The 16,647-nt window shown below is 33.7% G+C and overlaps 1 protein-coding gene across 1 annotated transcript in view; it reads right to left on the bottom strand.

Annotated features, from left to right (window-relative positions):
* The window catches only part of LOC127548250 (disintegrin and metalloproteinase domain-containing protein 18-like), a 95,286-nt gene that overhangs the window by 64,466 nt on the left and 14,173 nt on the right, over positions 1-16,647 (bottom strand). Inside the window, exons 6-11 of the mRNA XM_051975560.1 lie at positions 12,867-13,044; positions 10,536-10,604; positions 7,275-7,346; positions 6,894-7,060; positions 3,748-3,829; positions 1,546-1,682 (exon numbers count right to left, since the gene is read on the bottom strand). Coding sequence (XP_051831520.1) covers positions 1,546-1,682; positions 3,748-3,829; positions 6,894-7,060; positions 7,275-7,346; positions 10,536-10,604; positions 12,867-13,044 — 705 coding nt within the window. The remainder of the gene's footprint in view (positions 1-1,545; positions 1,683-3,747; positions 3,830-6,893; positions 7,061-7,274; positions 7,347-10,535; positions 10,605-12,866; positions 13,045-16,647) is intronic.

Raw genomic sequence — 16,647 nt, 5'->3', positions numbered from 1 at the left:
GCCAAGAGAAAAATTACAATCTGGTCCAGTGTAATATCAACTTTAATTCAAAATTCCAGGATGAAAGATGTCCTTAATTAAGAAATTTAGACATAACATTTCATAACAAACACAAAAAAGTTCTTTTTGTATGTATACTATTACAAGAAAATCACAAAATCATAGCCTTCTAAGCCTAAAAGTATTTATGTACTTGTAAATATCAACATAGATAGATAAATATACATACATATAAAGAAATAAAATATATAAGGGAAACCTGGGATTTAGAGAAGTTAAACAACCTAAGGTGACATAGTAGTAACAACATGATCCTATCTCTTACACTTACTGACTATGTTACCATAGACAAGTCACTTAACCTCTTAGTCCCCCAAATAACCAAAACTCTCCATTTCAGAGCACTTTCTATTCTGCATTGGCAGAATGAGTTTCCTCAATAGCAGTTCTCAATGCCAATAAAATCATAGGTCCAATAGCAAAACACACACATGATCATGTTTTGACAGAAGAGCATTAAGTGAATAAACAAAGTACAAGTATGAAAGTACAGCATGGCTAACAATACAAGTTTCTTAAATATCTATTATGCACAGATGCCAGAGGTGCTTGCTCTTTTTTGGTTTAAATATCTCACTTTGCAGATGACAAAATTTCTGCTGCTCACACAAGACAAATAAGTGACAGAAAATATATATATATAAACTTTTAGAAGTACACAAATATTTTCTGCTTTCTGGAAACAAAAAGTTTCTAAGTGTTCCCAGGAAAAAATATTCTTTCCAATGATGTAGTCACAGAAAATTTCAACAGAATTTACATAATTAGTAATGTTTCCCAAAATTTTAAAAGTTTTAAAGTTTAATAGCAGAGGCAAAGTTGGTACTTTGAAACCAACAGTACTTTTCTCTTTGGATCCTAGATCCAAAGGCAAAGAACCTGAGAAAAATCAAAAAAATGATGGTATACACTGCTTGGCATCTGACATAAATATTAAATTAAGACTTTTCATTACAATATTTGTTCTTTTAATTATTCTGAGTTGAAAGGAACATTTTACATGTACAATACAAACAGATATGTAGTTGAATGTAATTAGAAAAGAGAACAATGAGGATTTTTATTGGCTTTTCTAAGACTAATATATATACAGGATCAACAATAGAAGTAATATATCACTTCATTAATCTACACCTTATTATCCTATTCTTTCCTCCTTCCCATTGGATAATTCTGTCATTTTAGGGCTCTCACTAAACTTGGGGAGTGAATTAACTCTTATTCTGGGCATTTAGCAAGTGCTCAGTAACTATTTAGTACTTCTAAAAATCTTGCCATGAATACTTAGGGAAGTGAATCACTTTCAATCAAGAAATTTATTCCAATGAACCTTAAAGTATATTGACCTCCCTTTTTGCACATTTCTCTTTACATCTTGCTAGTATTTAGTTGGATTTTAATGGATTATAGATCCTAGAATATTCCAAATACAACTCCCCTCCCACCCCTATAAAAGATGGAAAATTGATAGAGAAAATATCTTACACTGCTTCAGGATTCATTATGCAGGTTGCTCCTAAACAATGACACATGTTGAGGTCATCATATGTCAATCCCAGATTAAGGCCAAGCAACTGTACCATAATAACTGAAAATGTCTCCAGAGTTACTGCTTTTGGATACTAAATTGGAAAAAAATAGTTTTAACGTACTGGTCAACCTGCCATTGTGGGGAGAGAATGGGAGGAAGGAGGGGAAAAACTGGAACAAAAGGTTTGGCAATTGTCAATGCTGTAAAATTACTCATGCAAATAACTTGTAAATAAAAAGCTATAATAAAATTTTTAAAAATAGTTTTAAAAAATTATCTGAAAACTTTATTCAACTATATAGGAAAAAATTTGTATGATCAAATTTTTATGTTCCTGTCAAGAATTTGTGATCATAGTTTATCCATTTTCCTCATTCCGCTAAAATGCTTTTAAGAAAATTACTTGGAAAAACCTGCAAAACTTTTTTATTCAAGCTAATGATAAGATTAGAAAATATAGATGAGACAAACTGTGTATTAAATCAATAATTTATTTTTGTATCACAAAGTACACATTTTGTAGCACATAGCACAGTACTTGGCACATAGCAGATGTTTAATCAGTGGTCAATAAGATCACTAAAAATTAAAGACAACAAAGTTCTGAAGAATCATCCATCAGACCCAATTCAGACTTTCCACGCCAACTCCTGTCCTAAAAACTTCAATATACATACTTTTGTCCTTAAGAATATGTTGCTTCTAAGTTTATCTATCTCAACTCCCTTGTCTGTCTTCATTCCTTCCTAGATACTCACAGAGATGAATTACCATATTAACTTAGAGCTCATGATCTTATATTTGGAAATCTACCCTGATCTTAACTTTCTATTCTTCCACGTTTTCCCATCTATACTCCTCCTAAATATTCATCCTGTGACTTTCTTGTTCTCCCAATCTTTTACTTCTACAGATTCTCAGTTATTCCTTTCAAAATCTTAACCTTATAGCTAACCCAATTCAACTATATATTGTCTTCCACACTTAAGGCTCCTGCCCCATATCCTACCATCATTCAATCCTTGGCCATTTTCATCATGGATTCAACCTCAAGTGCTTGACTGCTCTTACTCTCAAGTTCCTGAATAGTACTGGAGCAAACCACAAGTGGACTAATTGGATGCAGTATAAACTCACTTTAATCTCAAAAAAGTTCTCTCTATTCCAGTCCCTCCCTAACCTTGTCTTGCCTAAATTCTAAACACTATCTCAAGCAAGAAACCATCCTTTGTCTCCTACTTTACCAAATCTCTATTATTCCACACCTCAAGACCTATTTGAACATTAATTTTTTTATTCAAAATTGTACCCTAAAGATATTTTTTAACATTTGACTGTGTTACCTCCTCCAACTATCACCCTATATTTCTCCTCTCTTTCAATGCTATTTTTGCATTACCATCCACTCATTTCTCATCTATAATCTGATTTCTATCCACAGCACTTCAATGACCCTGCTCAATCATTACCAATAATTTCTTGGCTTTTTGACAGCCTTTTTCTAGTATTTATTTTCCTTTACCTCTCTGTACCTTTTAACACTGTTAACTATAAATCTCATAGATATCTTCTATTCTTTCTTTTCTGGGCGACTGTGGATTCAGGCTCTTTCTTGGTTCTCCTTCCTATATATAATTGTTTATTATTTTTTTTCTCATTTTTTTTTCCCTTTTGACCTGATCTTTTTTGTGCAGCATGATGAATATGAAAATACCTTTAAAAGAACTGCATATGTTTAACCCATATCAGATTGTTTGTTGTCTTGGGAAACAGAGAGAAACATTAGGAATACAGAGTTTTGCAAAGGTGAATGTTGAAAACTATCTTTGCATGCATTTGGAAAAATAAAATACTATAAAAATCAAAGTAAAAAATATCATTTCGATATATTTTTTTTAATTAATATTCTTATATATAAAGTTTAAGCTTTAATTCCTAATACTGAAATTACCTTTTAAAAAAAAAGCATGATCATAAAAACCAAAACACAGTGGTTTCTTCTGTAAGACTTTATGATATTCTTAATTCTCTAAGGTTTAAAAAGGCTGTCTAAAAATAACAATATAGATAATAAACATATGTGAAATAGAGCATGAAAGGAAAATATTGGCAATATAAACACACATAGAAAGACAATATTTATAACAATTACATACCATAGCAATTCCTGCAGAATAGCTTTTATTACATATTTTTCCAGGAAATGTTGCCCCAATATAGTTAGGATGGTTCCTATAACTAAAGCATATAATCATTCTATTACGTATAAACATGTTTTTCACAAGGTTTTCAATTAATTTTTAAAAATAATTCCTATTCCTAATAAAAATTGCCTTCCTTAAAGCTTAAATTTAAAGTTCTACCAAAATTCTACCAATTTTATATCCACTCAATATCTTACTTAGATTGGCTAAAATAGCATGTTTTAAATGTTCAGCTCACCTATCAGTACACTTTTTATTCTAGGTTCTAGTTTGTTTTCCCTCTTTTAAATTCATGAGCATGTCACTCCTCTATTCAAAACTCTTCAGTAACTTTCTCTACCAAATGAAGCTCAAATTCTTTAACCAAGCATTCAAGATCTTCCAAAGTAAGAGAATGCTTTTTGTCTTCTATTTATACTAATCCTGACACGAGATACCCTATGCACTTAACAAACTGTTCTATTTTCCATTTCTCATATCCTTTGAGGCCTTGCCTCAAATGTTCTCTGTGCCCAGAATGTCCTCTTCATTCCACTATAACTCTTCTTACTGAATTCCAAAACAGAAATGACTGCTATTTCCATCAACACTGGACCCAAACAATGACCATTTGGGGCTTGACCTTCCTTACTCTTCCTAACTCTTCCTTTTAAGTCTATATTTTGTTTGTTACTGAAACCTAAATTTTTTGTTAACTATTCAGGAAAGGATTCTATTCTAAAGATTTTTCTTTTTTCTGTGGTCCTGTGATCTCAGTAATGTAGTTACTCTTAATGTACAGATTACAAACAATTCTCATATTCCTATTTTGTACAACTTTTGTATATGTCCTCCAACCAAAATGCTTATTTTAAGGTGCATATTGGTGCAGCAATAAGAATGTCCATACTTGAAGCTTGTTACATTATCCACATTCTTTTCTAATTATACATCTCCTTGATAACTTTTAGGCACTTCTGGTATGTAAGTTATCATTGACTATATATTACAGCACACCTACACCCACCATATTTTTCCATTGCCAATAGCTAACTTACAAGAATACTTCTTCAAGTAATATTTCCATATCTTATAGTAATATACTTTCACCAAAAGGACATTTGTATTCAAAAAAATGAATGTTTATTATATGGCAAAGTTTGGGATCCCTGAAAGTAGAATTCCCCATCATGTCTGATAGTTTGTGGCTCCTCTGTAAAGTGACTCACAATGATAAGACTGTCCTCTTTTGAGCACACTGATGAAGTTTCCAGGTTTTTGCAAAATTTCCTTTGACCTCATCAGAGTTTGTCATAGGAAGAGCCTTTGCATTGGCAATGGTGGTGTGGTACTTTCTTGCAAGTGGTGATTGCGTTGTCATAAGCCTGTCACTCACTCCTTCTGCTAGGTATACAAGATTGTTGTCTACATTAATTTTGGTTATGAAACCTATGCCAGCGTCAACTTTGGTAAGCTAGCCTTTCTTTGCTAGCCTTGTCTTTTGGATAATGTATTGTCCCTAAGCATGTGCACATTCCCTGTACCGATGGTGAATGGAATGATCTTCAGAAAAGTGTTTGTAAACTTTTGTGTGCTTCAACTACAAGGAAGGATCCCCGCCTGGGTGAAGCAGACAATTTGGGGGGGATTCTTTCTAGCCCATTCTTCAAGCTAGAAAGTAAATGGTACAGTACTTTAAAAAGACTGCTCAGGTACCCAAGATAAATCCCACTGCTGAGTCCAGTGAGAAGCCAACCCTATGTCCTAGGCAGCCTGTGTGCAGGATTTTGAGTACAGCTCCTAGTTCATCTATATCTGCTGCTTTATCACTTGTTTGTAGCCACAGGACTTTTGAGGTAGAAAAATGATAAAAATGGAATGAGTGATACTTCTGACATGCCCATAAATTAGATTTAGGCAGAATTGTACAATGTTGAAGGTCTCATTCTCTCTTCTAGAGTGACTGAAGTTCAGGGACAAAACAAACAGGTGCAGTGGATGACCTCAGTGCTTTCACTGTCTAACCAAACTCTAAATGCTCCATGGAATCTCCTTCAGCTGCTTTAATGGTCACTGGAACAAACAGTTCTCATTTGCCCATTCTTGGGAGTCTTCCCATGCTTGGAGTAGACACCTAACTCACCAATGGAGTTAGGACCCCTCAGTCACCCTCAACTCGGGCTTAGCCTACCTGCCAAAATAATTCACCAAGGTATGGTCATTGTGCATAATACAGCTTCTTGGAGTCACCAGCTCTGGGTAGCAAATGGACACCAAAGGTAGAAAAGTGCCTTGAAAAGAGTTTAGCAGCCCTCATACCAGAGATACTAGTCTTCTCTGAACACCTGTATATCCCCTTAAGGATATTAAGCTAGTGCTGGATAATAATAATGAAAAAAATAAATATATTGGAGGGCATACAGTAGGATAAGAGCTCAAGCTGATAGCATTATAAAGACATTTCAATCTATTCATTATCCATTCAGCCCTGAGAATGAGATTTAACTATGAGGACCCAATTTGGCAGAGTAAGGAATAGACATGTAACCCCATATGAGCTATATAGTTTTTATTAAAAACTGCAAATATAAAATGGATAATAATAATAATAGAATTTATTTAGTTCTTTAAGGTTTGTAAATTGCTTTATATATATCTCCATTTTATCCTCACAAAAACCTTGAAAATTAGATGCTATTATTATCCCCATTTTACAGATAAGAAAACTCAAATCAAAAAGTTGTCCAGTGACTTGCCCAAGGTCACACAGATAGTATGTTAAGCCTACATTCAAACTCAAGACTTACTATCTTCAGGTCCAACTACACAGACAAGAAGACATAAAGAAAACAAGGAGCAAAATTTTGTTAAATAGTAACATTTAAACCTAGGTATATGTACATCTTATGTAAGTCACAGCTTCACAGCTAAATTCCTCTAGCTCTTCTTGCCACTTAGATGTTGTCATTCTAAATATTTTGTAAAGGTTTTTTTTTGTCTCAATGAATCCTTAGGGACAATTATCTTGATTTATACTATTTTTGTAATTAAATTCTTCTTAAAACAAATTATTTCCAAAAGTTTTATTTAGAATTTTTTAATACAAATTCTTTACTTACACAAGTAAATATGCCATGTCATTGGGTCTTAGGACAAGAAACTTTTGCTTCCATGCCAAAAACCTATGTAGTAAATCATTAGCATCTCCAATAGTAGAAATTTTGTTTTTATCTGACCAGAATTCCAAGGAAGACAATACAATTGTCATTTTAAGCTGGGTAAACATCTAAAAACAAAAGATAAATGTTTCAATAACCTAAAATACCATATCAAAATTCCATAAATAATAAAGAGGCTAACGAATATTTTGGGAGATATGGATGGACGAAACTGCTCAGTAACATTTCTACCTTTAGCAGTATATGATTTTAATAATGTCTAAATTAATTCAAATAAATTATTCTTATAAATTATTTAAATTCAGAAAAGCAAAAACTTACAGTATTAACTAGGCCAATAATCTGGATAATTTTCTGTGTTACAACTGTCATGTCAGAACCCATATGATCATACTGGAAAACAGATTTCAGATAGTAGTGAAAATAATTATGATGCTACATTTTCTTTGAAATACTAACTTAGTCTGATTAATTAGTAGGACAGGCAAGAAAAAAAATAAACACTTACATAGCACCTATTATATGTCAAGCACTGTGCTAAGCACTTTATCTCATCTGATGCTCACTAAAATCTCTATTTTATCTCTATTTTACAGACAGGGAAACAGGCAGACAAGTTTAATGACTTGTCTAAAGTCATAAAACTAGTAAGTACCAAAGGCCAGATTTTAACTCAGTTCTTTCTGACTGCTAGTGGATATTTCTAGGACATAAATAGAGGGGAAAAAAATCACAAGACTTACTCTTAAGTTGCTTATTCTATTCTAAATGAGCAAACAACATATTTAGAAAATAATGAGGACAAATATAGATATATAGATCTGAGAGTCAGTTTCACAGAAATAACAGGAACTGCTTTTCACTGTTGTTGTTCAGTCATTTTTCAGTTATGTCTGAATTAATGAACTCATTTTGGGATTTTCTTGGCAAAGACACGGGAGTGCTTTGTCATCTCCTTCTGCAGCTCATTTTATAGATTAAAAAAAAAAAAAACTGAGGCAAACAGGGTTCACTGACTTTCCCAGGATCATAAATCTGGAAAGTATCAGAAGCCAGATTTTGAAGGAAGATTCTAGGCCCAGCATTCTATCCACTGTGTCACCTAGCAGTTGCAGGAATTGATAAGCTCACCATATAAAAAAATTGAGAGAAAAGAGAGTAAAACCCTGGAAAGAGACTTGGAGCATGACATGCTTGATGATTTAGCAAAGGAGTATGAGGAAGGGGCAGCTAGGTGGCACAGTAGAGAGAGAGCTGGGACATGAATCAGGAAGACTCAGACTCCTGAGTTCAAATCTTGTCTCAAACACTTCTTAATTGTGTGACCCTGGGCAAGTCATTTCACCTGTTTACCTCAGGTTTCCTCATCTGTAAAATGAGAAAGAAATGGCAAACCACTCTAGTATCTTTGCCAAGAAAACCTCCAGAGTTGTCACAGAGTCAGACATGTTTGAAAACAATTAAACAACAAATGAGGACCAAGAGAGCAAAATGACAAAAAGAGAAATAAATGAGGATATAGGAAAAGTAGCCCACTGTTTTTCTATGAAGTAAAGGGAAATAATGAGAAATACTTGAAAGCTAGTCATACATAGAATAATTTCAAAGCACAGCCTTAATTCTAGCCATTTTCCCCTAGAGATACCCCAAATTCCCACTTCTTGTACCCAACCACAAATTGTGCAGTCAATTTTGTTTTAAAATTGCTACACACATAAGAATCCTAGAGCTTTGGAGCAGCTGGAAAATTGAGGGTAGAACTAGGAAGAGGTATTGTAGACAGTAAATGGTCTAAAAGCACCTCAGGGGTTTTAGTCAAAACAAAGTCAAGCCCAAATCACATATAGCATTTTATTTTTCAACTGAGTTTATTAACCAACATACATGACCACAATAATGTCTTATTTTGGGAACCCAATAAAATACAAAATTACAAATAAGTGTTACTATTTTACAGCCTTTGGAATAGGAATCCCCACTTGGAAGATGAGGATCTATAGATCATCTTTTCCTAGATTTTCTGCTTTTCTTTTCTGCTATCTTTTTCCAGAAGAGAGAACATGAGACGTTGCTGCTACACCCTTAATCCCTCAATCCTTAATCTGCAGCTTTGACACTGTTGATTACACTTTGTTGCTCTTCTTAAATTTTTGTGAATTTATCCTGATTTTCCTCCTATTTAACAGATCTTCTTCCAAGTTATACTTACTAACCATATATGCTTACATAATTATGTATGCCCTCTTTTTCCCTCTATGCTGTTTAACTTGGAAACCTCATAAGGTCCAAAAGATTTAACTATGAGCTCTCTGAAGATGATTTTCAAATTATTTATCTATCTTTCACCCTCCTCTTAACATTTAGCCTTCTATATTCAACAACTTTTTAAAAATTTCAAAATGTTCTATAGACATTTTTAACTCAATATATCAAAATGCAAACTTCATTCTCTTTCCCAAAAAACCTTCCCCACTTCCAAATGTCTTTATTTTATTATCCAGGACACTACCATCCTCCTGGGCACTTAGAATCACAACCTAAGTGATATCTTCAACTTCTCATACTCTCTCATCCAATTAGTGGTCAACTCCTGTTGTTTCTGCCTTAATATTATGTGTGTGTGCATACATATCCACAAATATATATATATGTGTATATATATACACACATACATATTAACACCCTCAACAATTTATATCTTGACAATTTAATAGTCTAACTCAAGTCTTTCCCTACTCCAACCTATTCTTCACAAAGTATTCTTCCTAAAATCGCAATTCTAACCATTCATCCCACTATGCAATAAAGTTTAGTGCCTCCCTAATACTTCCAGGATCAAATATAAAATTCTTTGCTTGACTTTTAAAGTCTTTCATCATTCTTTCTACTTATTTCTTCTCCTTACATCTTACTCTCCCCCTCCATGTACTAAGAAATCCAGTGACATTGACCTCCTTACTGTTCCTTACAAAAGACACTCCATCTCCAGAGTTTGTGCATTTTCACTAGTTGTTCCCCATGTATGAAATATTCTCTCTACTTGCCTCTACCTCCTTTTCTACCTGGTTTCCTCCAGCTAAATTCCCACCTTCTACAAGAAGTCTTTCATGATCCCCCTAATGCTAGTGTCTTCTCTCTTGATTATCCAATTTATCTTCTATATCTTGTTTGTACATAATTGTTTACATGTTGTCTCCCCTATTGAACTGAGCTCTCTGATGGCAGGTGCTGCTTTTTGCTTTTCTTTTTTGTCTTTAATCCTTAAAACTGTACCAATACACAGTAAGCATTTTATAAATGATCAACTAAATTATCCCTTCCCCTAAGCACTCAAGGTCTTTTCTATCTGCAGATAAACCCCATTTCATTAATCTCAGAAATCTAGAAAATCAAACTAGCTCTTCCTCACAAAATGCTCGAGATCTCTGATTTGGAATTTAATTTGGCTAACAAAAATTTGATGTATACATAACTTTCAGGAAATAAATCTGATACAAAAATCAAAATACATCTATAATACAAAGAAGAGGCAACGTTTAACACACCTTTGAAATTACACTAAAATCAAATATGTTTACCTACCAAAGCTTTATCCACAATAACATGCATTTCCAGATATCGAGGTAATAAGTGTGAAACCATTATTTTTTCCTAAAATACATAAAATGTGAATACTGAGGAATTTTAAAATGTTTACTTTCTGAGGTTAGTAATAACTTCAAAAGATTACATAATTCCAAAGATTAAAAAATGGGATCATCACTAAATATATGACCAAGTTTCTGTCTTATATTTAGATGTAAATCAGAAGCTACTATTTCAAAATCTGTTTTTGGCTATTAAAAATTCTAAGAATTGCCATTGTGGCTGATGAAAACACAGAGAAATGCAATTCACTTCAGATTTTACTAGAAAAATAAAAGATGGAGTTTTGCTTTTCTTGGTACTGTAGTGTTCTCACAATAGCATTATATTAACTTTCTACTTGACTTCTTTCCCTAAGATTTTGCCACCATCTCCATGGCAAATTTATAGCCATATCTCAAGATTATGAAAAGATTTAAGATACTATATTATATCATCTTACTACATTTGTAGCAGATGACATTGAGTCATTTTTTAAAAACAACAAAAAAGAAGTCATTATAATCAATTTTATATATGTACATACACACACATATATATATAATTTTATCAATAGAAGACACATTATAACCAATAGAAGACACATTTTAGATAATTGATTAACAGGATTGCCTTGGTATCCTTTTGCCAAGATTGAAAGGAAAACTATTTGACCTGTAGAGAGTATTACTAAGGCCTAATGCTACCAAGCTCTAAATAACCATATGACCCTTATAAACCAGATACCATTTGATAAGATCTTTCTTTCCATGACTAGCAAGGACATAAGGTTTATATTGCAAAAAATTGATGTAATTCAGTTCCCTCCAAAAAGACTTTTACCTGAAATGCAAAGTTATAGAATCTTAAGAATTCCAAGGGTTCTTTCAGTTCACCTATTGCACTTCACACCCAAACAAATACTAAGGACCATCTCCAGTCATTCTGATCTTTACCATGCCACTGGACTCAAATGGCTCCACAGGAAAAAGTGGGCCTGGTGACTTCACACAGCCCTCCCTCGCTGAAACCCAATTCACTTACATATCACCTCCCTGAAGTCATGGTCCTCTGTGAGAATGAAGAACAAATAATAACAACAAATAAACATTTCTACAAATGAGGATCCATTCTCAACTTGATTCCACTTTTAGATATAGCTAATTGTTATATTTTTCAAGATAAGACTAAGAAGTTGGATCTTTGCTATATCCAACCACTGCTCGAGTATCCCCTCCTAGGACCAAACAAAACAAGCCTAAACAACTATCTGCTCTATGTGCTTTATGATATCTATCATATCTCCCTTAAATCTGCTCTTCTCCTTGCAAAATAAACCTGAATTTCATATTACATCATACTCCTCTCTGGAAATATCATACCTTATACATACTTTTGATAAAACAAGGTACCTAGAAGCAAGCACAATACTGAAGAAATGTTCTGATTAAGAAACTACAAGTTTATCATCTCTTTTATTAAGTACATTAAGAAGCTTATATAAATCTAATAATTAGGAACAAATTTCATATAGATTTTAATTACTTTTTTTTTCTTGAGAGAAATGATTATTTCTCTTTCACATTGGAAAATCCAAGCTTTTTTTTTTTTTTTTTTTTTTTTTTTATCCTAATTCCTTGTCCAGTATCTCAAGGACAGGGATATAAAATATAAAATTCTCCTCATTCAGGATATTGTTACTACATCCAACTAATTGAGGCTTCAGTGGGGGACACAGAGTCTTTGTCTAGATTGCCCAGCACTGGGGATGGTCTGGGTTTTGGGATAGTCATTCTGTCTAAAAGTAATGAGATGTTATTCTTAGCCACTCATTATAATATTCATTCTACTACTGTTAACCAATCAGAATTGATTGCCACTTCAAGAACACCTTTCTTCCAATCCTGTCACCACAATTGTCTTTGGTCTAAAAGATAGCCAAATGACCAAACTTTTATAAAGAGGCATCCTGGCATTAGTAAATACAATGATTAAATTACCCAAATTAGTTCTCTTAAACCTTTTTAAATATCACTCTATAAAATATAGAATTTCTGCTTCTTAATAATAATATTTAGCCTCAATCAAATGGTATGGAAGGTTATATAAATTAATGCTCCAAACATTTTAGAAGTAGCTAAGTACTTTCATTAAAAGGTATAGTAAATATACAAAGATGAATCAGCAGTTTCTCTGATGATTTTTAAAACTTAAGACTCTAAATTATCATTTTAAAGTATAACAGTAAAACAATTTTCATAGTGAAGGTTAAAGTTTGTTAATACTTACTTCTAAATCTATATGAGATTTATAAGGCAAGTTTTTATACCAGATATCTGTATCATTTTCTTCCAAGAGAGGAACATTGATATTTTCATTTTTTATTTGGTAAATAAGATGTTCAAATCCTGCAGTAGACTCCAAGGGTTCAATTCCATAACTGATATTTTCAAACTGGAGCAATCCCCTGAATATCCAAATAACAAAAGCAGAAAATGACCTAATGACAAATTATAATCAAATTTAAGTACTTTAAAGTGCATACTTTTATTTTTAATACCACAAATACTAATTATTTTCTTGTTTTTGTTCCCATTCCCAGACACTATTCCTATTTTACCTGTAGAAAACATTCCCCAACCTGCTGCTTCTATAGCTATAGTAGTAATGGTTAACTACAGGTATAGCTTATTGGGAAGAGATCCTTTCCTTACCAGTGTAGAAATTTTCTGAGTAATATGATTGTACCTTAACAAAAGCACTTTATAGATGTCTTCCAACAAGGTAGGGAAATGATCCTCTGTTCTCAAAAGTCGTTAATAGCAGAGCACAAGATCTGGCATGTTCTATTAAAGTAAACTAAATAAATATGTATACTACCTTGAGTTCCCAGTGACAGATGATCCAAGGAAACAATTGAAGCAGAAAGGACTAGTTAAACATGAGGACTGGGTACTAACGAATGCTTTGGCTTATTTGACCCATAAAATTTTATACATGTAAAAGGCCCTTTTTTTGTTTCCACAATGATGTTGGCAGAAAAGGATAATAAAATCATTTAGCTTTTAGACCATTTACAAACAATGTTTAAAGATAATCTAGATATACCTCCATGAAATATTTTTCCAATTTCTTGTTACAGCATGAAGATTATCTGCTATTCTAAAAAAATATAAACTCTAGCATATGTAATCATAGATTACAAACTCTAGCATTTAAAGTACCACAATGTCTAGAACACTGGGCCTGAGATCAGGAAGACCTAAGTTTAAACCTGGTCTCAGACTTAATACTTTATGAACCAGGGCAAGTTACTTAACCTCTTCTGCTTCATTTACTTCAACTAAAATGGGAAAGAAAATTGTACCTACTTCCTAGGCTATTATAAGGATCAAATAAGATAAAAACTGTAAAGGGTTTATAGCATGGTGCCTAATACACAGCTTAATATATTTGATAAATATTTTTTCCCCTTATGAAAGTTAGAAAAGCTTTAAATATTGTCATGGCAACAGAGCATTATTAGTGGACACCATGAAGATCATTACTAGATTAATCTTTTTTCCTTTTCTGGCAGTGATAAGTCAAATCTGTATTGTAAATATAGTTTAACTAGATTTCAGCAAAGTATTTAATAAAATTCTCATACTATTCTTATGGACAAGATGGAGACAAAGATTAAAAATAATGCAAATAGGTAGATTCAGAACTAGTTGAATAATGTGCTCTAACATCTTAATGTGTCAATATCAGCTTAGAAAACAGCCGGGAGTAGAATTATCAAGAGTTCTGGACATTATTTTTGTTGTTTAATATTGTCATCAAATATTTAGTTAAAGGCATATCTAATTGGCAGACAACACAAAACCTAAGATATTTAAGACACTGAATGAGACAGAAATCAAAAAGGTATTGACATGTTAAACTATTTTTGAGCTATATCTGGCAAAATGTGTTGCCCAGAATTTGCCTTACCCTTTTATCTCTTTTAAATTTATATTTTCCTTTGAGCTCAAGAAAATGAAGCACAAAGAACAAAGAAAGTGAATGCCAAAGTAATTCTAGGACCCTGACACAGAAAAGAATGGCCTCTTTTTATCTGAGATCCCCACTCTTTTCATGATAGGTAAAGAATTAAGACTACTTCCCTGTTGGAATCTTTACAAACTGCTAACTCATTAGAGTTGATGTTTGGGGCCAGAACCTGAAACAAGATACTAAGTAGAACTAATTAATACAATGCTTGTGTTTACACCTTTACTCATTGGAATTCACAAGTATGGGAGATTCACAAAGTAAACTGTGTAACTTTGTGAATTCACACCTCCCTTGAAGCTCTTAGGGCCAGAGAGTACTATGGGAGAAAACCCATAATCCCTCTCTCTGGTATATAAGAAGAAAGCAGAGGCCCAGTGGGGGAATTCAGTCAAATTACATGGAGAGGGGAGAGTCAAGTCAGAAGAAGCCACAAGTCGGAGTTGAGCTAGAGCCCGGAGAGAATTACTTCAGAAGGCAAGAGAGACACATTCATCTTTGTGCTGGCTGGAGGCTGAAGGGAGCAGAGGCAAAGGACAAAGCTGCAGGAGCTCTCAGAACCGAGCAGAAAGATAGGCCTCTAAGAATCTAGCTATCCGGGCCCAAGGAAAGAGACAAGACTTGGAAGAGAAACATTTGTATTTTTACCAGCTGGCTAAATTTGGGGTAATTGTTGATATGAACTGATACTAAGGCTGCCTCCAAAAAATCTCCTCGAGAAACCTTCTCCTACAGAGAGAACTATCATATTAAAAAGAAGAAAATCACCACACTTCTCTGCTCTCCTCTCCTCTTCCTTCTCTTCCCCTCTTCCTTTCTCTCCTTTTGCTTTTGGCAATATCAAAGAGATTGAAAGAAGCACAGATGCATGAAAAATGTAACCAAGATGTAGGAGATTTCAAATCATTCTAAATAGCAAGAGTCACATCAAAAATCAGCATCTGAAAGTATCAAGTGAACTCTAATACCTACGATGAATTTTCATCTAATTGGATATTGGGAAGCTAAGGACATGAAATTTGTCCTGTTTTCCCTTTAATCCATGAGTCAGAAGGGAAGGAGACCGAATATCCCTCATATTTTCATTCCTTTTCATAGGTCTTTAGAGTTTGTGACTGGAAGCTTTCTTCTCCATACAGAGATCTGAGAACTTATTAGACCAGCAAAAAGAGTTCATGTGTTCATTCTCCATTTTATTCTTTGTTATTAAAAATTATGTGATCGCTACATATCCTATGTGAATCTATGAGTGTCTTGGGAAATAAACATAAAGAGTAGAAAACCCCCAAGAGATGGGAGTTCTGAGACAGATATAAATAATAAATTTCATGTTTTAATCTTTAATATTTTATTTCATCTCCTACACTAGATGAACATAGGAGCCAAAGGAAAATGCTGAACATGAGATCATAGTGGTATTGATAACTGCTACTGATCCATTCAGGCTGCAAGGTATTTGTGGGGCTTTGAGCAACAGCCAATGGTTAGCTTAAGATATTGTACTCTGAGTTAATTTAAGGAAAGGCATATCACATTAGGATTTGAGGGGAGCACCAGCAAACCAGGAGTAGGCTTTGGGAGCTACCAAAGTAGCAACAGCAACTGCTGCAACAGATATAGTAGCTGCTTTTGGAGATCTCAGCCCACAGGTAAAGGAGCAAAAGCCTCTTTGCTGGCACTAAGACAGGACTCTGCTACTTTGCCCTACTTGGATCTTTGTTGCAGTGCTGGCTCACAGTATGAGTCCCTAAAAAGATCTCTGAAAACAGATACACAAAAAGTCCTTAAAGCTTGGGACATTGCACCTTCCCCCCTGGAAATGGAGACAACCTTTACCAAAGAGTTAAAAGGCAAGTACTAGACTGGGAAAATGAGCAAACAACAGAAAAAGATTCTGACTATAAGACAGTTACTATAGTGACAAGGAAGATGAAAATATACACTTAGAAGATTACAAAGTCAAAGCTCCTGAATCCAAAGCCCCCAAGAAAAATAAGAATTGGCCTCAAGCTATGGAAAAGCTCAAAAGAGATTA

This window comes from Antechinus flavipes, chromosome 2 (genome assembly GCF_016432865.1).
Source record: "Antechinus flavipes isolate AdamAnt ecotype Samford, QLD, Australia chromosome 2, AdamAnt_v2, whole genome shotgun sequence".
Taxonomy (NCBI): Eukaryota; Metazoa; Chordata; class Mammalia; order Dasyuromorphia; family Dasyuridae; genus Antechinus; species Antechinus flavipes.
The sequence above is the reverse complement of the archived record's forward strand: the minus strand, read 5'-3'. Positions and strand labels throughout refer to the sequence as shown.